We start from the raw sequence: 22,235 nt of genomic DNA, 5'->3' as shown, positions 1-22,235 counted from the left end.
CTACTGCAGATGGTGACTGCAGCCATGAAATTATTTTTTTTTTTCATTTATTTTTATTAGTTGGAGGCTAATTACTTTACAGTATTATAGTGGTTTTTGCCATACATTGACACGAATCAGCCATGGATTTACAGGTGTTCCCCATCCTGATCCCCCTTTTGTTTTCTTTTAGACATTGTTTTAGGTTTTACACTGATGTCTGTGATCCATGTTGACTTAATTTTTGTATATGGTATGAGGTATGCATCTAAGTTCTTTTTATTTTGCATATGGGTGTCTAATTGTTCTAGCAGCATTTGTTGAAAAAGCTGTCTTTTTTCCTAAATTGCCTTTATGTCTTTGTCCCAGTTAGGTGTCCATGTATACATGGGCTTATTTCTGTACCCTATATTTTATCTGTGGATCTGTTTGTCTATATCAGTATCACGAGTGATTATGTCTGGCCCACATTTTTTTTGTCATTCCTCCACTAAAATGCTAAGTGTGAGTGTGGTGTTATAGAAGTACCCTTGAATCTCTTGTAAAGCAAGTACTCAGTAAGTGCTAGCTCTTAAGTTACAGTCTAGTAATAGATATAATGAATTTTTTTTTATCATGAATTTTTTTAACCTTACAACTTCCTGTGTTTATTACTATATCATTAATGATTTGCAATACCTGGTGAAAGGTTAGGATATATGTGTGCATGTGGTTACGTAAGTATGTGAGGAAAAAATAGGGATTTGAGGTTTTTGTGTTTAGTGAGTAATTCTTCATCTCCTAAGAGAAAGCAATTAAACATTTTAATTAGCAAAACTTTGGGAAAAAATATGCAGATTACATACAGTCACAGCAACAACCTGAAAACCAAGAGTATATTACTAGCTTCATAGAGGTGTGGAGAAGATCAAAGAAAATAGGAAATGTGGATAGAAATGCCATTATTTTTCCATTAAATTTCAAAGCCATGCTGAGTGTTTGAGGGTTGAGGAAGGATGAAGATTAAGGGGGCTAGAGCTGTAGTTTTCCCTAAAACTGGAACCAGAACTAATTCTACAACCTAAATTAGGCCGTCAGGAAACGGTAGTAAACACAGGTAGATCAGGTAGGGTGGTTCTGGGTTTTCTGCCCAGTTGAGCAGCTCTGTCTGGGGCACACCACATATTCTTTTGATAGTAGATCACTTCTTTCAGTTGGATTTTTGCCACTAAAAATTATGGCATCTGGGAATTCCCTAGCAGCCCAGTGGTTAGGACTCTGTACTCTCACTGCTGAGGACCTGGGTTCAGTCCCTGGTTGGGGAACTAAGATTCCACGTGCCATATAAATTGGCCTCTCCCAAAAATATGGAATCAGCCTTTAGTATGACTGCTTGTCCTTCGTTTCCACTAACTATTTGAGTTTCCTGCATAGCTGGATATGTGTCACATTGTCACCGACTTTCAGATACAGTTTTGCTTCTTTAGTGGTGGGTGAGCTGGTGAGATGATGTAGAGTGTAATTCCCTAAATTAAGTACAAACTGTGATTTAAATTTGAAAAAGATTATGGATCCTGTTAATTACTAATTCTTTTCTACAGGTTTGCCCATTTAGCAGCAGTAAAGCTATTAGAAGGACTACAGAAATATGATACAGATGATGAGAATGAAATAAATGAAAATGATATTAGGTTTTTTATAAGACATGGTGTTGAGGGAAGCACTGATGCCAAAGATGATTTAGGTCTCAGTGAGTCAGATAAAACAGATGCCAGAGGTAAGTGTGCCAACTCTTTCATGATTTTCCCTTTAAAAAAAATACCATAGCCAGTTTTTACCACAAACTTGGGGAATTATTCTAAAGATAATTACCATCTACAAAGTAAAATACTTTGGTATTTTGGGGAGAAGTAGTACAAATTTTTGTATTAGGGGTTGTTGAACATACAAAGAATATAAGACATGATCTCAGTCCCTCCATGAGGAAAGTGATATTTTCATGCCATATAACCCTAATTTCACTTCTCATGGTGTCTGTCAGAGAACCATGGCTCATATGAGTGGATGAGAAGAACTGTTTCAATGGCACTCTTTCATAATGAGAAAGATAAGAAGGATCTGTTTGAATGGAGGCTAACCAAAGCAGAGGCAGGTGTAGTAAAGTGAGCAGTGCTTGGGCAGTGGATTCAGACATCAGGGCTTCACCTCTTTCTAGCTGTGTTACTCTGAACCTTGGTTTCCTCATCTATAAAAATGAGAATATTAACATAACATCACCCTCACAGAGTGCACTAATGAATGGGATGTGCCTAGCTCATGGTAGAAGCTTAGTAAATGTCAGTTCCCTTCCTCTTTTTTTTTAAAATTTATTCATTTATCTGGCTGTGCTGAGTCTTTGTTGCTGTTTGGGCTTTTCCCTAGTTGCAGTGAGCAGAGGCTTCTCTCGTTGTGGAGCACAGGCCCTAGAGCGTCCGGGCTTCAGTAGTAGCAGCTCGTGGGCTCAGTAATTGTGGCTCCCGGACTCTAGAGCACAGGCCCAGAAGTTGCGGTGCATGGGCTTGGTTGTCCCTCGACCTGTGGGATCCTCCTGGACCAGGGATTGAACCTGTGTCTCCTGCATTGACAGGCTGATCTTCACCACAGAGCCACCAGGGAAGCCCAGTTCCCTTCTTTCTGATCTCTGGAAAGTACTTTCAGTTATTCTGACAAGAACTAGTTGTACCAAAACTCTATTCTCTGAGAAAAATTTCTAATTCATGTCTAAATAAAATAAATTTTTTTAAAAGAACTCTCGGAACACTGTTAGATAGAACCTCATTCTCTGGGAGATGGTAGAAACCTCTTTCCTGGTGAATGCAGCGTGAAGATGCTGATGCCAGGGGCTCCCAACAAGCAGCCCACCTGGATCACCTCATAGCAAGGCTCAGAGTCAATGATCTCTTCAGAATTTCCTGACAGCTTTATTTTAAATAGCTTTATTGAGATGTAATTCACATACCATTTAATCTACCTATTTAAAGTGTATAATTTAATAGTGGTTTTAGTATATTCAGATTTGTGCAACCATTATTACAATAAAATTTGTAGTATTTCTATCACCCCCAAAAGAAACCTCACACCCATTACCCCTACCTTCTTTTCCTTACCCCCAAACCATCCCCCAAATTAGGCAACTGCTAATCTACTGTCTGCCTCTATAGATTTGCCTATTCCGGGTATTTCATATGAATGGGCTGATACCATTTGTGGTCTTTTGTGACTAGCTTCTGTCACTTAGCACGTTTTCAAGCTTCATGTACTTTGTAACGTGGATCATTACTTCATATTTATTCTTTTTTACTGCTAAATACACTTCATATATCCATTTATCAGTTGCTAGTCATTTGAGTTGTTTCCATATTTTGGTTATTAAGAATAATGCTGCTGTGAACATTCGTATACACGTTTTTGTTTGGACGTGTATTTTCATTTCCTTGGATACACCTAGGAGTTGGGATTGCTGCATCATCTGGTAAAAGTATGTCTGGCATTTTGAAGAACTTCAAATTGTTTTCCAAAGTGGCCGCACCATTTTACATTCCACATGTGAGGGTTCCAGTTTCCCCACATCTTACCAGTGCTGCTTGTTGTCTAATTGATTATATGAATAGTTGATTGCAGTATGTAGTGGTATTTCATTTGGTAGATTTGATTGGCATTTCCCTAATGATTAGTGGGATGTTCAGTATCTTTTTATGTGCCCATTGATCACTTGTATTGTCTTCTTTGAAGAAATATCTACTAAAATCCTTTGCCTATTTTTCAACTGAGTTATTTATCTTTTTATTATTGAGTTGTAAGAGAACTTCCAGATTTAAGTCCCGTGTCACACACATGATTTGCAGATGTTTTCTCCTGTTCTGTGGGTTGTCTTTTTTCTTGATGATGTCCTTTGCAGTGCACATGCTTTTCATTTTGATGAAATCCACTATATCTATTTTTTATTTTGTTTGTGCTTAGATTTCTTTTTGTTGATTGTACTGAGAATTAGCAAGGAAGGACTTATTAGAATTGCCGAAAATGAACAGGTGCTTTGTAGAATTTCATTGTCTTCTGAAATGATTTGAGCAGGAGATATTTGTGAAGTATCATTGTCAGTGAATCACAAAATTTTTAAATGATGCTTTGGGAAAGACCATGAATGAAACCAGAACAGGTCCTTACTGTGGTGTGTTTGATGTAAACATCCTCTTACACCCTTGTCACACAGTGAGACTCTGCTGGTGCCCAGTCGGGTGTTTGCAGCTAGTGAGGGTTTGTATGTGCTGTTTTCTTATCTTTATTTAATTTTATTCCAGAACAAAATCCAAAGGACTAGCCAATCTCTTCTTGGAACATTAGGTTTTGCAGGAGCACCTATAGGGGACTGGTTGGATTTCTTATCATCCCACAATTCTTGGAACTGAGTTTCAGTTGAGAGCATTCTTTAGTGAGTTAGGTTTCGGGTCGTGGCATCATAGAACCCTGGAACCATTTGAGGTTTGGCTTCTGGCTCAACACTCCTGTCACATCATCCAGCATCCAGTTACTTTCAGTGAAGACACTGTTGCCCAGATGGCCCATTTCTACCTTTTGACAGGGTTCTTGTGAGGATTAAAGTGTACAAGGCACTTAGCGCAGTGTCCTGCCCATCATAGGCACTCCACAAATGCACGATAACTCTTACCGCTTTTATTTCAAGTTTCACCTTTGTTAAGATCTGTCTTCCTGGAGCTAATCCTGATTAGTCCTAGCTCTTACAATCCCGTAGAACAGCTTTTTCAAAACATAGCCTTCAAATATTAAAGATTAGATAAACAGTCACAATTCTTTCAATCTTATGTAACATTAAAAAAAAAAATCCCCTCTATTTGCTTGCTGGTGGTTATGGTGGATCCCAAACCTGTCTGTGCATCTGCATTGTCTGAGGAGCTTGTACAGGGTATGAAGACCTGAATTTGTAGGACTGATATGGGGCTCAAACATACCATTTAAAAAAGTGCCCAAGTTGATTCTGATGTGTGCAGTTTCGAACCTGCAGCTCTAACCAACTGATAGATAAATCAGAGGAAGTGATTTGTTAACTGGTTGTATGGCAGAATTTCTCAGCTTCTGTACTATGGACATTTTGGGCCAGATCCTTATTTGTTGAGGGGGTTCTCATGTATATTTTAAGATGTTTAGTAGCATACTGAGCCTCTACATGCCAATAGCCTGTTTCCCTTCATCCTCCAAGGGTCAGCAAGTTAAAAGGTCTCCAGATATTGCCACATACTCCTTGGAGGAGAAAATCAACCCAGGTTGAGAACTAGTACCACAAAGGATAGAAAGATCCTAGTTTTAATAGTTGGAGAATAGCTCAAAGCAGCTATCAGCAAACTTCCTTCTCAGTATCATCTTTTGAAGGTACTACAAGTGACTAATGACAAAATTTGGGAATTGGATTAGTTCTGGTTTATCTTAAATACATCAAACATATTTCAGTTTTTCTAATTATCTGACATAAGTAGATCATGTGTGATTGGTAGTCCTAAAATGCTGCTCGCCAGCCTCCCTCCTTCCCTGTTCATGGTATTAATAATAGCCATAACAATGATACATCCTCTAGCATCAGGAAAATAATCGCCCATTTAGGTATTTCACTGTTTGTTTACCCTAGTACTCTGCTACTGGTGTTTATCCTTCTATGTAGACACCACCCTCCCTCCCTTCACTTCCTCTGACCTTGCAGACACGGCTCTAGAGGAAGAATATGCTTCAGGGCCAGCCTCCTGTGAGCACATGGGCTGTTACCTGTCTAAACTAGGTTGCTGTTCAACTCTGTCTTGCAGTGAGAGCTTATAAGAAAATTGTAGAATTGAGACACCTCCTTGAAATTGCTGAGAGCAACTATAAACACTTGGGAGGAATAACAGAAGAAGATGTGAAGCAGAAGAAAGAACAGCTCGAATCTGAAAAGTAATGTCCTCAAAATGCTAGTGATTTGTTTTTACTTACCTTTCTAAATGCCACGTGAGGGTTTGTTGCTGAACAACTTGTTTTTTCATCCCACCAAAGGGTTTGAGTTTCCAACCTGTTTTCCTCTTAAACTCTCAGATGGAGAAGGTGTTAAGATTCTTTAAAAATTGTGGTAAAATATGCATAACAAAAAATGTGTCACCTTAACTGTTTTTAAGGTAGAATTCAGTCATGTCATGTACATTTACATTTTCGCACATTGTTCTCCAGAACTTTCTATCTTGCAAAACTAAAGCCTTATAAGGAGGAGTTGTTGTATTTGAGACAGCTACTTTGAGATTTTCAGCCAACAGTCTCTAGCCATCCCTGTTATATTGGACTTCCTGCTCACAAGTGTGTGACCCAGTCCTGTGTTCATGGATGGTGGTGCCCCCCACATGCTCTCAAGCCTGGAGGCAGCAAGGGCCCCCTTACCTTTCACTTCCCGCACCCAAGGTCGGCTCTGGGCACATCTGGCCCCGCTCTGGTTGATGAACAGCTGCTGCGATAGAGGGTGTCAAGTGCTTCTTCCTCCCACTGCTGCTCTGCTCGTCTGTGTCCTTTCCACAGGGCTCAGAGAGCGCAGGCAGGCAGGAGGGAGACTGCTGCTTTTATCAAATGCAGGTCTTTAAAGAGCAGAGCACATGGGCTCTTTGCTTTCCCTGCCCTTTCCTTTCATTGGATTCTCTTCCTCTTCATTAGAACCTCCTGTTTCCCTTTCATTCATCTTCTTGTGCATCCTCTCAATAAGAGATCTGGTAATTTATTCAAAGTAACATCTAAGTCTTTGATAGGATGAATGTGCTCTCTTTCTATGGATATTTGAAAGTTGTGGTAGACAAAAAAAAATTTTTTTTAATCAGAATGTCCTTGTATTTCATAAATCACATCACACAAGTAGCTATCCACTGCCTCTGTAAAGTCTTTTGAGATGTCGAATGTTTTTAGTATTGGCCTCTGCCTAAGAACTTAGCTAAAATTTTTTAGATCCCTTGTAGTCTAGAAAAGTACTTCACAGTGGGGCAATTATTTCCTAGATAATGAGCTTTAAATTTTGTTCCCTTTACTTCTGAGGCAGATTACTATACTACTTGTACTGTTGATACTTCTGAGCACTGCTGTATGCTAGGCATTAGGTAAGCCTCTCATATATACTGTTTCATGCAGTCTTCATACTTCCATGAGCTATTCTCTCACTATGTGGATTGGGAAACCAAGATTTAACTACAGGCTAAGTGACTTGCATGAGGTCACAAAGGGAGGACTAAGGGTGAGGGGTGGAGCCAGGATTTGGCCTGAATCTATTGACTCCAAATCTATTAGCCAAGGTCACTACAATTTTAATAGTCGTCTTGTTATTGTTGTTCAGTCACTAAATCGTGTGTGACTCTTTGTGACCCCACGGACTGCAGCATGCCAGGCTCCTCTGTCCTGTGTTAACTCCCGGAGTTTGCTCAAATTCATGTCCATCGAGTTGGTGATGCTATCTAACCATCTCATCCTCTGTTGCCCCCTTCTCCTTTTGCCTTCAACCTTTCCCAGCATCAGGGTCTTTTTCAATGAATCAGCTCTTTGTATCAGGTGGCCAAAGTGTTGAAGCTTCAGCTCCAGCATCCGTCCTTCCAATGAATATTCAGGGTTGGTTTCCTTTAGGATTGACTAGTTTGATCCATCCTTGCAGGCCGGGGGACTCTTGATAGTCTTCTCCAGCACCACAATTTGAAAGCATCAGTTCTTTGGCGCTCAGCTTTCTTTATGGTCCAGCTCTCAGATCTGTATATGACTACTGGAGAAACCATTGCTTTGATTATGTGGACCTTTGTCGGCAAAGTGATCTCTGCTTTTTAATACACTGCCTAGGTTTGTCATAGCTTTCCTTCTAAGGAGCAAGCACCTTTTAATTTCATGGCTGCAGTCACCATCCACAGTGATTTTCGAGCCCCCCAAAATAAAATCTGTCACTGCTTCTACTTTTTTCCCCTTCTGTTTGCCATGCAGTGATGAGACCAGATGAGATCTTCCTTTTTTTAATGTTGATTTTTTAAATTAGTTTAATTGGAGAATAACTGCTTTACAATATTGTGATAGTTTTCCCCATACATTGGGCTTTCCATGTGGCGCTAGGGTAAAGAACCTATCTGTCAGTGCAGGAGATGTAACAGACATGGTTCGATCCCTGGGTCAGGAAGATCCCCTGGGGGAGGGCATGGCAACCCACTCCAGTATTCTTGCCTGAATAATCCCTTGGACAGAGGAGCCTGGTGGGCTATAGTCCATAGAGTTGCACAGAGTTGGATACGACTGTGCGAGAATAATTGGAGAATAATTACTTTACAATATTGGGATGGTTTTTCTAATACATTGACATGAATCAGCCACGGGTGCATGTGTATCCCCATCCTGAACCCCTCTCCCACCTTTTTCCCCACCCCATCCCTCTGGGTTGTCTCAGAGCAGCAGTTTTGAGTGCCCTGCTTCATGCATCAAACTTGCAGTGGTCATCTATTTTACATATGGTCATATATTGTTTCAGGGCTATTCTCTCAAATCACCCCACCCTTGCCTTCTCCCACAGAGTCCAAAAGTCTGTTCTTTGCATCTGTGTCTCTTGTGCTGCTTTGCATGTAGGATTATTGTTACCATCTTTTAAAATTCCACATATATGCATTAATATATAGTATTGGTGTTTCTCTTTCTGACTTACTTCACTCTGTATAACAGGTTCCAGTTTCATCCACCTCATTAGAACTGACTCAGATGTGTTCCTTTTTATAGCTGAGTAATATTCCATTGTGTATAGGTACCACAACTTCCTTATCCGTTCATCTTCCAGTGGACATCTAGCTTGCTTCTGTGTCCTAGTTATTGTAAACAGTGCTGCACTGAACATTGGGGTATGTGTGTCTCTTTCAATTCTGGTTTCCTTGGTGTGTATGCCCAGCAGTGGGATTGCTGGGTTGTATGGCAGTTCTATTCCCAGTTTTTAAAGGAATCTCCACACTGTTCTCCATAGTGGCTGTACCTGTTTGCATTCCCACTGATAGTATGAGACAGTTCCCTTTTCTCTGCACCGTCTCCAGCATTTATTGTTTGTAGACTTTTTGATGATGGCCATTCTGGCTGGCGTGAGGCGATATCTCATTGTGGTTTTGATTTGCATTTCACATGAAAAGATGAAAACACATCTTTTTATGTGTTTGCTAGACATCTGTATGTCTTCTTTGGAGAAATGTTTGTTTAGGTCTTTTTCCCACTTTTTGATTGGGTTGTTTGTTTTTCTGGTGTTGAACTGCATGAGCTGCTTGTATCTTTTAGAGATTAATTCTTTGTCAGTTGTTTCAGATGCTATTATTTTCTCCCATTCTGAGGGCTGTGTTTTCACCTTGCTTATAGTTTCCTTCATTGCACATAAGCTTTTAAGTTTAATTAGGTCCCATTTGTTTATTTTTGTTTTTATCTCCATTACTCTGGAAGGTGGGTCATAGAGGATCTTGCTGTGATTTATGTTGGAGAGTATTTTGCCTATGTTTTCCTCTTAAGAGTTTTATAGTTTCTGGTCTTATATTTGGATCTTTAATCCATTTTGAGTTTATTTTTGTGTATGGTGTTAGATAGTGTTCTAGTTTCATTCTTTTACAAGTGGTTGACCAGTTTTCCCAGTACCACTTGTTAATGAATAGACTGTCTTTTCTCCATTGTTTATTTTTGCCTCCTTTGTCAAAGATAAGGTGTCCATAGGTGCATGGGTTTATCTCTGGGCTTTCTATTTTGTTCCATTGATCTATATTTCTGTCTTTGTGCCAGTACCATACTGTCTTGATGACTGTGGCTTTGTAGTAGAGGCTGAAGTCAGGCAGGTTGATTCCTTGAGTTCCATTCTTCTTTCTCAAGATTGCTTTGGTTGAGGTTTTTTGTGTTTCCATACAAATTGTGAAATTATATGTTCTAGTTCTATGAAAAATACCGTTGGTAGCTTGATAGGGGTTGCATTGAATCTATAGATTGTTTTGGGTAGTATAGCCATTTTCACTATATTGATTCTTCCAGTCCACAAACATGATATATTTCTCCATCTGTTTGTGTCATCTTTGATTTCTTTCATCAGGGTTTTATAGTTTTCTATATATAGGTCTTTTGTTTCTTTAGGTAAATTTATTTCTAAGTATGTTGTTCTTTTCATGGCAATGGTGAATGGGATTGTTTCCTTAATTTCTCTTTCTATTTTTTCATTGTTAGTGTATAGGATTGCAGGGGATTTCTGTGTATTAATTTTATATCCTACAACTTTACTATATTCATTGATTAGCTCTAGTAATTTTCTTGTGGCATCTTTAGGGTTTTTTCTATGTAGAGGATTATGTCATCTGCAAACAGTGGGAGTTTTACTTCTTTTCCAATCTGGATTCCTTGTATTTCTTTTTCTTCTCTGATTGCTGTGGTTAGGACTTCCAAAACTATGTTGAATAGTAGTGGTGAGAGTGGGCACCCTTGTCTTGTTCCTGGTTTTAGAGGAAATGCTTTCAATTTTTCACCATTGAGGATAATGTTTGCTGGGGTTTGTTGTATATGGCTTTTTTTATGTTGAGGTGTATTTCTTCTATGCCTGCTTTCTGGAGTTTGTTTTTTATCATAAATGGGTGTTGAATTTTTTCAAAGGCTTTCTCTGCATCTATTGAGATAATCGTATGGTTTCTTATCTTGCAATTTATTAATATGGTGTATCACATTGATTGATTTGTGAATATCTGTGCATCCCTGGAATAAAGCCAACTTGGTCATGATGTATGCTTTTTTAAATGTGTTGTTGGATTCTGGTTGCCTGAATTTTGTTGAGGGTTTTTCCATCTATGTTCGTCAGTGTGATATTGGCCTGTAGTTTTCTTCTGTGGCATCTTTGTCTGGTTTGGAATTAGGGTGATGGTGGCCTCATCGAATGAGTTTGGGAGTTTGCCTTCCTCTGCAGTTTCCTGGAAGAGTTTGAGTAAGATAGATGTTAGCTCTTCTCTAAATTTTTGGTAGAATTCAGCTGTGAAGCCATCTGGTCCTGGGCTTTTGTTTGTTGGAAGATTTTGATTACAGTTTCGATTTCTGTGCTTGTGATTAATCTGTTCAGATTTTCTATTTCTTCCTGGTTCAGTTTTGGAAGGTTATACTTTTCTAATAATTTGTCCATTTCTTCCATAATGTTGAGTTTTAAGCCAGCTTTTTCACACTCCCCTTTCACCCTCATCAAGAGGCTCTTTAGTTCCTCTTCACTTTCTGCCATTAGAGTGGTATCATCTGCATATCTGAGGTTGTTGCTGTTTCTCCTAGTGATCTTGATTCCAGCTTGTGCCTATCCAGCTCAGATGATGTACTCCGCATATAAATTAAATAAGCCGGGTGACAGTCTACAGCCTTGACGTACTCCTTTCCCAGTTTTGAACCAGTCAGTTGTTCCATGTCTGATTCTGACTTGCTTCTTGACCCACATACAGGTTTCTCAGGAGACAGATAAGGTGGTCTGATACTCCCATCTCTTTAAGAATTTTCCACAGTCGTTGTGATCCACACAGTCAAAGGCATTAGTGTAATCAATGAAGCAGAAGTAGATGTTTTTCTGGAATTCCCTTGCTTTCTCCATGATCCATCCAATTGTTTGTTCCCTATTTTGTGTTGAGTACATCCTAAAACATTTATTCTTTGGATACAAACTCCTGATACTAGATGTAAATGTAAAGGAAACTTAGCTAAGTATTGGTTGAGGGATGTCCTTTTGATTTTGTTATTAGTTAGATGAAACTCAGAATCAGTCCTGGGGCTGATTTTCTTTTCCTCTTTTCTGAATTCTAGGTTTCCATAGTTATGTTGTTCTTTCCTATCCCCAGCCTCAACCCCACGCACTTCCATACTAAAGCTACTATTGTATATTCTTAGATTTCCCTCTTTGAGACCTGACATCCAACTCAGGTTGTGTTGGGAGTTCTGGTCCTCTCATCATCCCAATAATAAGGCAGAAAGTAACTCTGGTTCAAGTCCTAGCATCACTTGTCTGGGTTTATTTTTGTTTATTTTCATGTCGTCTTGATATGTCTCCCAACTCCTTGCCCTCCTCCTTTCTCTCCCACCCGCACACCCTGTGGTCTGTCAGTCATGTTAAAGCCCAGGCAGAGGGCTCGGGATGGGGAGCACACGTAGACCCACGGCCGATTCATGTCAGTGCACGGCAAAACCACTACAGTGCTGTGAAGCAGTCAGCCTCCAACCAATAAAAATAATTGGGGAAACAAAAAAACCCAAGCAGATAAATCTCACCTATTGTTCACTGAAAGAAGCCAGGCCCACAGATGTATATAATGTACAACTTCGTTTATGAGCAGAGACAAAACTAATCTAACATGATACGTGTTCAGAAGTGTGGTTGCCTGTGCAAAGTGAGGATTGCCTGGGGAGAATGTTAGGAACTTTCTGAGGTACAGAAGTATTTTGTATCTTGGTAGTCATGGTGGATGCAAAGGTGTACACATTAGTGGAAACTCATTGAAGGGAATTCCCTGGTGGTCCAGTGCTTAAATAGTTTGTGCTTCCACTGCAGGGGGCACATGCTGCATGACCTGGCCATGAAAAAAGAAAAGAAACTCATTGAATTGTTTACTTGATATTTGTGTAATCACACAAAGTGAATTTTACATAATTAGAAAGAAAGCTGCACAAAGAGAGGAAATCTGTTGTTATAGTCCTGCTCTGTCTCTGTTGAGATCCTCCAATGGCATCCTGTTTCGCTGAGTGAAGCCTGGTCCTCCCTGTCATCTGTACGACCCTGCTTGTTCTGGCTTCTTTTACCTCTTGGACTCTACTCCAGTCACACTGGCTTCCAGTTTTCTTCTAGTTCCCCAGGTATTTCTCTGCCTCAGGACCTTTGCACTTGCTGTTCTGTCTGGGATGCTCTTTCCCTGGATGTCCACTTAATTATCTCTCTTACTTCCTTTGGAATTTGCTTACAAACCCCCTTCTCAGTAAGGCGTTCCCTAGCCACTGTGTATGAGATATTAACCCCTTCCTCTAAAACATCTTCTATGACTGTCTTGCTCTATTTTTTTCCTCCCAAGCATTTATTACCTTCCAACATACTTATATTTAAGTACATATATTTTCTTATTTTCTTTACTGTCTAAGAAAGCCCCATGAGGGCAGATACAGCCTACTTTGTTCACTAGTTTATTCCCAGGATCTAGATCAGTGTGAGCTCACAGTAGACTTTTAATACATATTTGTTGAATAAATGATTTATTTGCCTTAAATATAATGTAAGGATACTTTTCACTATCACCAGAAATAATTGCTAGTTGATATTGGTTACTGATTGAAAACACAATTTTTTGACAGGACTATCAAAGAGCTGCAGGGCCAGCTGGAGTATGAACGATTACGCAGAGAGAAGTTAGAATGTCAGCTGGATGAGTATCGAGTGGAGGTGGATCAACTCAAGGAGATGCTGGAAAAAACTCAGGTCCCCAACTTTGTGGCTGTGGTTGGTATCCTTCTTAACATGTTTATGTTTCTCAAGAGATAGTATATAAGAGTAGCTAAGAGTACAAGCTTTGGATGGTGCTATTTGGATTTGAATTCCAGCTACAACCATTTTTTGGTTTGGACAAGTCATTTAACCTTTCTGTACCTTAGGTATAAATTGGAGATAATTTATAATTTCTAGAGTATATAATTTATAATTTCTAGAGTATTCTAAGAATGAAAGGAATATATATGTGTGTGTGTATACACACACATATATTGAAGAGATTAATTATTAATTTGTACAAAATAAAAAGAAGCCAGGAAGTTTTTATTATAAATCATATTTGAGGTGGTATAGATCTGGAACAAAATTAACTCACCCATGAGGACTTTAATAACCACTTTAAAAAATATTAAAATAATATATGTCCTTGCTCTAAAATGTTAAAAGCAGGGCAGATGCTCCTTCCCATTTTGAGTTTGATTCTCCTGAAGAAGCTGCTGTGGTTTGGTCTCATATTAGACAACATTTTGTTCACCTGCAAACACATGTGTGTATTTTTTTTTTCTTTTACATGTGTGTATTTCTATATGCAAATTCAAACATTTTCTGTGGGTTTTGGTATCTCATCTGTGCTTAATTTTCCAGGGGTTATAATTAGTCATCATAATCAATCCATTCTCTTCTTTTGCCATTATCATCTGATCTCATGTTTAGCCCCTGGAGACACTTTAGTATGGAGAGGCTGGCTGGGGCAGTCCTGCATTGTCTTCTGGACACACACCTTTTATAAACTACCACACTCCAGGTCGCCACCTGTCCGCCTGTATCTTTTGCTGCACACCTTTTGAGTCAATCCAAATTGATGGTCAAGCCCTAGGAAGTTTTTGGGGCTTTAACTGTTTATGATTCCTCTTTTCTTGCCCAGAAACGTGTCTTCCCAGGGTAAGTCTGACATCACGCTCTGGAGCACCTCCCCCTAAGACCTTGCTCTGTACCAGCGATGTGTAGCTCTCAGGAGTGCTGACCTGGGGTCCTGTGCTCCAGGCCCATTGGGTTTTGTGGTCCTTTAGGTTCCACCAGTTTTTGTAAATGAGCAAATGTCACTCACCTCTCATGGAAGTTGCTTATTTTCTGTTCTGCAAAAGTTTCTGGGTCTCAATTTTCTCATCTGTAAAATGGGGATAACACCTACCCCGTGGGGTATTGATGTTAGATGAAATACTGTGTGAAAATCCTGAGGTATCTTCTGTCTCCAGTATTCATAGTATTACATTCTCTCTTCCTCATATCCGTTCCTCTTTTTTTCCTTTCTTTCTTTCCATTTTCTACATTTGAGTTGTGTAAACATAGTGGATAAATGAATGTGTAGAGCCCTATGCATCTGAGAGTAGAAGGAATTAGTTTATTTTGGAGTCTAAACACATAAAGTCTAAATAAAATGAACTTTTGATTCTGTGCTTACTTTTATAGAGGCTTCAAGAAGCTCTCACTAAATCTTTCTCCTGTCACCTGCTGATAAGAGACCCATGATTGGGTCTCCATCTTAAGATTTTGTAAAATAATCTATAAAAGAATCTGCAATAGTATAATTTTTAGCCAGAAAAAAATTTCTTAGGCTAGTTTGATGTAATGCACTTAAATCGTTTCTTTATAATAACTGGTTTTGATAATAACTTTTTATAGTGCTTTCTCATATACTATCTTAGCTTATATTAACCCACCTCACCAGCTTATTGTTTTCTATTCTGTTACATGCAGCCTACCTTTTTCTGAACTTGCCCAACACTTTCCCACCCCCAAGCCTTTGTTCGTTGTTTTCATTTGTAAAGTTCATCACACTGCACACTCGTTGGGGTGCTCTTTGATATGTGGCTTCCTTGATGGCTCAGATGGTAAAGAGTCTGCCTGCAATGCAGGAGTCCTGGATTCAATCCCTGGGCCAGGAAGATCCCCTGGAGAAGGGCATGGCAACCCACTCAGGTGTTCTTGCTTGGAAAATTCTTTGGACAAAGGAACCTGGCAGGCTACAGTCTATGGGGTTGCAAACAGTTGGACATGACTGAGCAACTAACATTTTTAATATGTGTATTGTACTTATATAAAAGTGTTTACTTAAAAAACTTAAACTAGATGGGAACTCTAATAGCTTTGGGAGAGATGTCTGTCCACAGATTGATACAGCGCTGAACTCCTCATGCTTCCAGCTAAAACCAGTGTCATTTGGGAGGTCATTGGTGCAAAGCTTTGGGCCATGCTTGCTAATCTAGAATGGCCAATGTGGAACTGGTAACGTTCCATGATTACTTCTGGGTTTAAATTTCTCTTGTTTTCTACCTACAAGGCTGTGGAACATGGTTGGACTTTGATATGTTCTCTGCTGGGCTTTTCTCTGTCCTGACATCCTAGTCTGTGAGCCCGTTAATGGTCCTTGGAACAATCTGAGAGCTTAAGTGAGTTTATCCATGCTGAGCTGTTACTGTGAGGAAGTCCTAGAAGTTTGTGATTTCTCTTTGTATTGGTTATACTGTTTTGACAGTCTTACTAAGACCTTTCTCATAATCAAGAATCATTTTGTTTTAGTTGTATATGCTTCCCAGAACTTCTTAGGTTGCATGGAACTTTGTAAAAACAAGAATCCCCCCCCAAAGAAAACAAGAATCCCATATACCTTTGTCCCCAGTTTCATGTGCAGTGTTGTTAGTCCCTTTAACAAACCTTTATATTCTTTCAGATGGAAACTGGTTAATATTTAGAATACATACATTTTCATACAGGGGTTGTTGGCTAATTTACACTTAGAATTGCTTTTGGTGCCTAAGCATCATGATTTGTTTTTAATCTCTCAGTATTGCAGTTATTTTTCCCCAAGTTTGGGAGAAAACACATATTAGGGAGAAAAATGTTTCTGGCTATAATTTATGATGAGGAAATGAGTAATCTTGGTGAAGAATGTTCCCCAAATGCAAAAACATTTGGAATTTGGAACTTTCAGTGAAGACTTACTGGAGGCCTGTTGGGTGCCAAGCACCTGTTTTCTTTTGAACTAGTTTATGGTAAGGCTTGGTTTGATAGAACAAGTTACCTATTTGATGTTAGTTGAGGCTTTGATATATAATCACTCTTTCTAGAATATTTGGGATTGTTAAAAACCTCCTTTAGGAGTTAACATATATGAAAAAGGGAAGTAAATGTTACTGTTAGCAAAAGTCTGGTAATGCTATTAAGCACTAGAAAATTGGCTGTCTCTGACAAGTAGCTTCCTGTGCTCCCTGCATTTTTTGTTTCCTTTCTCTGATTCTGTCTTAGTTGGATGAGGTTAAACTCCTGCCCTACCTCAGTATTTTTCTTTCATGTACATCTTTGCATTCATCCCCTGATGATCTTGAGGTCCTCCTGAAACCTTGGGGTCAAGTGAGCACCTATTTTCATCTGCCCCTCCACCAGACAGACTCCTGAGTGGGAACCAGCTCTCATGCCTTTTTGCATACCTGCAGCATCGTATATACAGTACACAGTACAGCTGTAGGAAGTGAATGAGCAAAGTTTTTGCTGAAAGAATTGAAGAATGGTTATAGCATGATCTTAGGTGTCAGACAAAATTTGGATTAAAATCCTGCCATTGACTTAGTTTTGTGACCTTGGGGAAAGTTGGTTAACATCTTGGACTTCTGTCTCTGTATCTCTAAAATGTTGGTAATACAAGCTGCTTCACCTTGTTGTATGTGTAACGTATGAAATACAGTGGCACCATCTGCTAAACCCCACTAAAAGGTTTGTTGTTCTTGGTCTTCAGACTGGTTGGCAAGCTTTTTCAAGAGAAGGGGCTGTATTACTCTGTGCCCACCAGTGCCTGGCCACTATAAGGGCTCGCTAGCAGATTCTCCATCTATTCGTCGCTCAAGTTTGCAGCTGAGGGGGAGGAACAGATGTGTGATTTTGTTTCCCTGGGTGGTGCTGCAATCACAGCAGTTTCCTTCTGTGCTCACATGCTCGTATGAGTTAAGTGACTGACCTCATTAGCAGAGGTGTAGGTGGGAACACCTTGGGGACTGCCACCTGTAGTCATTGGCTCTCCTGATAGACATGCGCCTTGTGATGTTCCTGAAACGCCTGCATTCAGATCTGTCCTGCTCAACCGGACAGAGCATTTTTGACTGGAAGAATTATCCAAAGATGACTGACATATATGAGTATCTGATGTTTCTAGTCTTCTCTTCCTGCTCCCCAGAGCCTTTATGAAGTGAGTCTTCTGTGCTAGATACTGAGAATACCATGATGGATGAGACGTATTCAGAAATAGTGCGCGACAGGGTAAAGCAGGACCCGGACTGAGCAGCTGGGGGCGCTGTGTGAGCAGGGGAGGGTGGGCCGGACCCTGGAGTGGGGCTCGCAGCCCAGTGGGACTTGCTGAGTCCAGAGGGCGGCGTGTTAACGCTTTGTTATTTCCTGTAGTGATACGCTGTGAAGTGTTGGTCAGAGAGAAGCAGGAATGACAAGGTGTTCTGTACTGGGGGTGTGTGAGGGGAAGGCAGGGCTGGCTGATTTCTCAAGGTGCCTCCCAGGCTGATGAGTCAGTGCAGTATGATGCCCTGGTGCCTCAGATGTAAGAACTTACTTACACAAAATTCTAAAAGAGATGTATACTAGAGTTGAAAATTATTAGCATGGTTTTTTTTGAAACAGATAATGTAGAAAGATGAAAATGTGTCTAGCATAGAAATCCTAAGACATCTAATTTGGCAATCTTTTCCTTTGTAGGAAGATGACATTTCCTGTGAGTTAAGCAAAGAGAAGAGGCGAGTGAAGAAGAAGGTGTCTTCTGGGGGAGTTTTTGTGAAAAGGTACTAATCAGTAGATAGCTTTAAATAAACTTGATTTTTTCTATTTTTAAATAGATATAAGTGTAAGTCTATATAAATTCATCTCAGAATTACTCTGATGCACAGTTATTCCAATTCTGAAGGCAGAAATATGTTACATGATGTCAAAGGGATTAAAATTACATGGACTCAGTTGTATTTCCCCTCCCAATATACTTTTTATATTTATGTGGGCAAGCCAAAACTGTGAATTATTAATTTTTCCAGTATTCACATAAACTTTAAAATTTAATGTAATAATAAAAAGGTTTAGTTATATATATTAAAGATTATTGAAAGTTCTGTTATGGCTTCATAATAAATTATATTTCTTTTACTTTCTAGAGAGTACTATTTTACCAATGTAGGCATAGCTTTTTTCCCCCCAACTTTTCAAATGACTTTTTAAAAATAACTTATTTTACTGAGGTATAGTTGATACAGTGTTAATTTCTTCTGTACAACAAAGTGGTTCAGTTATACATAAATATACACACATTCTTTTTCATATTCTTTCCCACTATGGCTTATTACAGGATATTGAATATAGTTTCCTGTGGTACACAGTAGTACATTGTTGTCTACCCCTCCTGTCAATATATATAATAGTCTGCATCTGCCGTCCCAAACTCCCAATCCATCCCTCTCCCACCTGTCCTCCCCTTGGCAGCCACAAGTTTATTCTATATTGGTGAGTCTGTACCTGCTTCATAGTTAAGTTCATTTGTGCCATATTTTTAGATCCCACATATAAGTGATGTAATGTTTGTCTCTAATATGCTTCATTTAGTATAATTTCTAGGTTCATCCATGTTGCTGCAAATGGCACTCACTATTTCATTCTTTTTTTATAGCAGAGTAGTGTAGCCATTCATTTGCTGATAGACACTTGTTTCCACATCTTGGCTATTGTGAATAGTATTGCTGTGAACAGAGGTGCATGTACGTTTTTGAATTATAGTTTTGTTTGCCTATATGCCCAGGAGTGGGGTTGCTGGATCATATGGCAACTCTATTTTTAGTTTTTTGAGGAACCTCCATACTGTTTTCCGTAGTGGCTGCACCAATTTACATTCCCACCAGCAGTGTAGGACAGTTCCCTTTTCTCCAGAATCTATCAAGCATTTATGTGTAGGTTTTAAAATATGTATTTATTTTTGGCTACTCTGGGCCTTCTTCGATGTGTGTGGGCTTTCTCTAGTTGCAGTGAGCAGGGGCTGCTCTGTCGTCGTGGCGCGCAGGCTGCCTGTTGTGGAGCATGGGCTCTAGGGCGCTCAGGCTTCAGTAGTTGTGGCTCACAGGCTTCATTGCCCTGTGACTTGCAGGATCTTCCCAAACCAGGGATTGAACCCATGTCTCCTGCATTGACAGGCAGATTCTTAACCACTGGATCACCAGGGAAGTCCTGTAGATTTTCTTAATGATTATCATTCTGACCAGTGAGCGGTGGTACTTCATAGTAGCTCTGATTTTAATTTCTGTAATAATTAGTGACGTTGAGCATCTTTGATGTGCTTCTTTAGTCATATGTATGTCACATGACTTGACTGTTAAAGAGCATCTGAACTTGGGAGAAAAAGACTAGTAAAGTTTTGTTTTTTAAATGTTTGCTTATTGGACTGTGCCAGGTCTTAGTTGCAGCATGTGGGATCTAGTTCCCTGACCAGGGATCAAACCTGGGCCTCCTGCATTGGGCGTTTGGAGTTTTAGCCACTGGACCACCAGGGAAGTTACAAGACTAGTAAGTTTTAGAAAAGGACGACTTTATAGTAACAACCAAATATCTCCATGGAAGTTTACATAAAATGAAAATCAGCTCTTGTAAAAAGAAAAAATACATAATGAGTGTTTGCTAAAAATACACATCTAAATAATCTGCTTCAGAATTCAGCCATTGTTCTGTCTTGCAGGCTTTATAAGAAAGGAATCATAGACAAGGTTGATTGGACAGGATGATAATCATGTCCGGTGATCAAGCCCTTGCTTCGCTGGCAGCAGGCTCTGCACACCCCAGGCTGCCCAGCCTCTCAGCCCTGGCAGGCACTGTACATGGTGCTCAAGGCCATTTTGGCCCAGTATCACCAGGGCTTGAATGCCCTGACATGAGTGCGTTTGCTTGCTAAGAGGTGTTTAGGCTTGTCAAGGGCTATAAGCAAGTGTTAAAAAATGGCCTACCTATCCTTTATGTAACCCTTACAGTCATTATTGTGCAGTAGGCTTTCAATCTGATTACTGCTTAATTCCCACCACAGCTTATATGATGGAGGTGTAGTACTTGATACATGCAGGTTAAGGAATTCGCCTAGAGTCACACAGCAACATGGAGCTAGGGTTCTAACCTTAGGAGGAAAATTTCGGAGTCTGCATTGTTCTTTACCACAGCCGGAATTCCCAAGTCCAGCATTCCCCTCCCCTTCAGGGACGTCACGCAGCCTTACTTTTTCCTTCAAGCCTGGTAACTGTAAGGTGGTCCCGCCCAGGAACACTGTCTTCGATTCGCTCAGTTTTCTCACCGTTTGTTGTACTTGTCCCAGTTTTCTCGGGGTCGTATCTCCGTCGGTACCAGTGAGGCAGGAAATACCAGGAGAGCGTTTTAATAGAAGCACACACCCTTGTGGCAGAGGGTCCCTGGTTGTCTCCCAATTTCTCTTCTTTTTCCAAAGTATTAGGATTTACCTGGAATTGTGGCTACTCAGGCTAAGGGCTGACTTCTCAGTTTCCTTTGCAGCTAAGATGCCAAGTTGTGGCCAAGAAGAGTGTGAGCAGAAATGCCATGTATAAACTTATGGTCATGTCCCTAAAGGGAAAGGGTTTTCCCACATCTTATCCCTTTCTTCTTCTGCAATGTGGTAAGGTACTGAGTCACTGGACACCGCCAGGAATGAACCTGGACACAAGAGAAGAGCCTGGCTAGAGTTGCTAAGTACTAGAAAAATGCAAATAAAAAAACTAGTGACTCATCAGAGAACTCAACTTGGAGATTACTCTTGTTATTAAGAGTATAAACTCTGGAGTTAAAGTCTGTGTGACTTACCCACTGTGTGACCTTAATTTCACTTAGCTTGTTGCTTTAGCTGTAAAATGAGGATAACCACCTGCCTAAGAGGACTGCTATGACAAACAGGTGAGTGAGATATATTATTTAGCATATTTTTTTTCCCATTTATTTTTATTAGTTGGAGGCTAATTACAGTATTGTAGTGGTTTTTGCCATACATTGACATGAATCAGCCATGGATTTACATGTGTTCCCCATCCGGATCCCGCCTCCCTCCCCACCCCATCCCTCTCTCGTGTTGTATAGTCAATGTGGCTCTTCTACAGAATGCCAGCCACTAACCTCAGTGTCTGCGCATAGCCGTTCCCACCGCCTCACTGTTTCCTTTACTCTGAGAAAACACTGGGACTCAGTTCAGAATGGCGTGAAGGACAGGATCATGGAGCGCGCGCTTCCTCCCACAAACACATCAAAAAAGGCATCGACATGTGGGACAGTTCTCACAGAATACCTACAAAGGCTTGCAGATCTCTCACAACCGAAGCTCCAATCCCTACGTAACTGGGAGGATGAAGGGAAAGGGAGAAGAGGAATTGGGACGGGACCTGCACGTCTGGGCGCGTGCTGTGGAAGAACGCTCCCTAGGCAGGAGCCTCCTGTGGGGCCGGCGGATTGGCAGGGACAGGGAGGGGGGAGTGGAGTTGGCCCACGGCGCTGAAGGGCACAGACGGACCACCACGGAAGGTCCTGGCCGCCTCCCCACACTTCCAGCCCGAGACGCGTACCTGCTGGCGTGCGCGGCCCCTGGGTGCGGGTGAGACCCGAGGAGGGACTCAGCCTGGTTGCGCAGGGACCGCCCCGCGGGTCCGGCCACAACCGCTTGTGCGCCTGGGGAGGCGGGGCTGCA

At 40.5% G+C, this 22,235-nt stretch overlaps 1 protein-coding gene across 3 annotated transcripts in view; it reads left to right on the top strand.

Moving 5' to 3' along the window:
- ANKRD42 (ankyrin repeat domain 42) overlaps nt 1-22,235 on the top strand; it is a 76,586-nt gene that overhangs the window by 37,164 nt on the left and 17,187 nt on the right. The window contains exons 9-12 of one of the 3 annotated variants that reach the window (XM_020882499.2): nt 1,560-1,735; nt 5,808-5,934; nt 13,339-13,483; nt 18,230-18,312. In XM_020882499.2, the coding sequence (XP_020738158.2) occupies nt 1,560-1,735; nt 5,808-5,934; nt 13,339-13,483; nt 18,230-18,312 (531 nt within the window). Of the gene's footprint in view, nt 1-1,559; nt 1,736-5,807; nt 5,935-13,338; nt 13,484-18,229; nt 18,313-22,235 lie in introns of those variants that run through there. The other 2 variants (XM_020882503.2, XM_020882504.2) reach the window with 2 other exon arrangements.

This window comes from Odocoileus virginianus, chromosome 28, assembly GCF_023699985.2.
Source record: "Odocoileus virginianus isolate 20LAN1187 ecotype Illinois chromosome 28, Ovbor_1.2, whole genome shotgun sequence".
Classification (NCBI taxonomy): Eukaryota; Metazoa; Chordata; class Mammalia; order Artiodactyla; family Cervidae; genus Odocoileus; species Odocoileus virginianus.
Note: the sequence above shows the minus strand (reverse complement) of the source record. Positions and strands in the feature narration are given on the sequence as shown.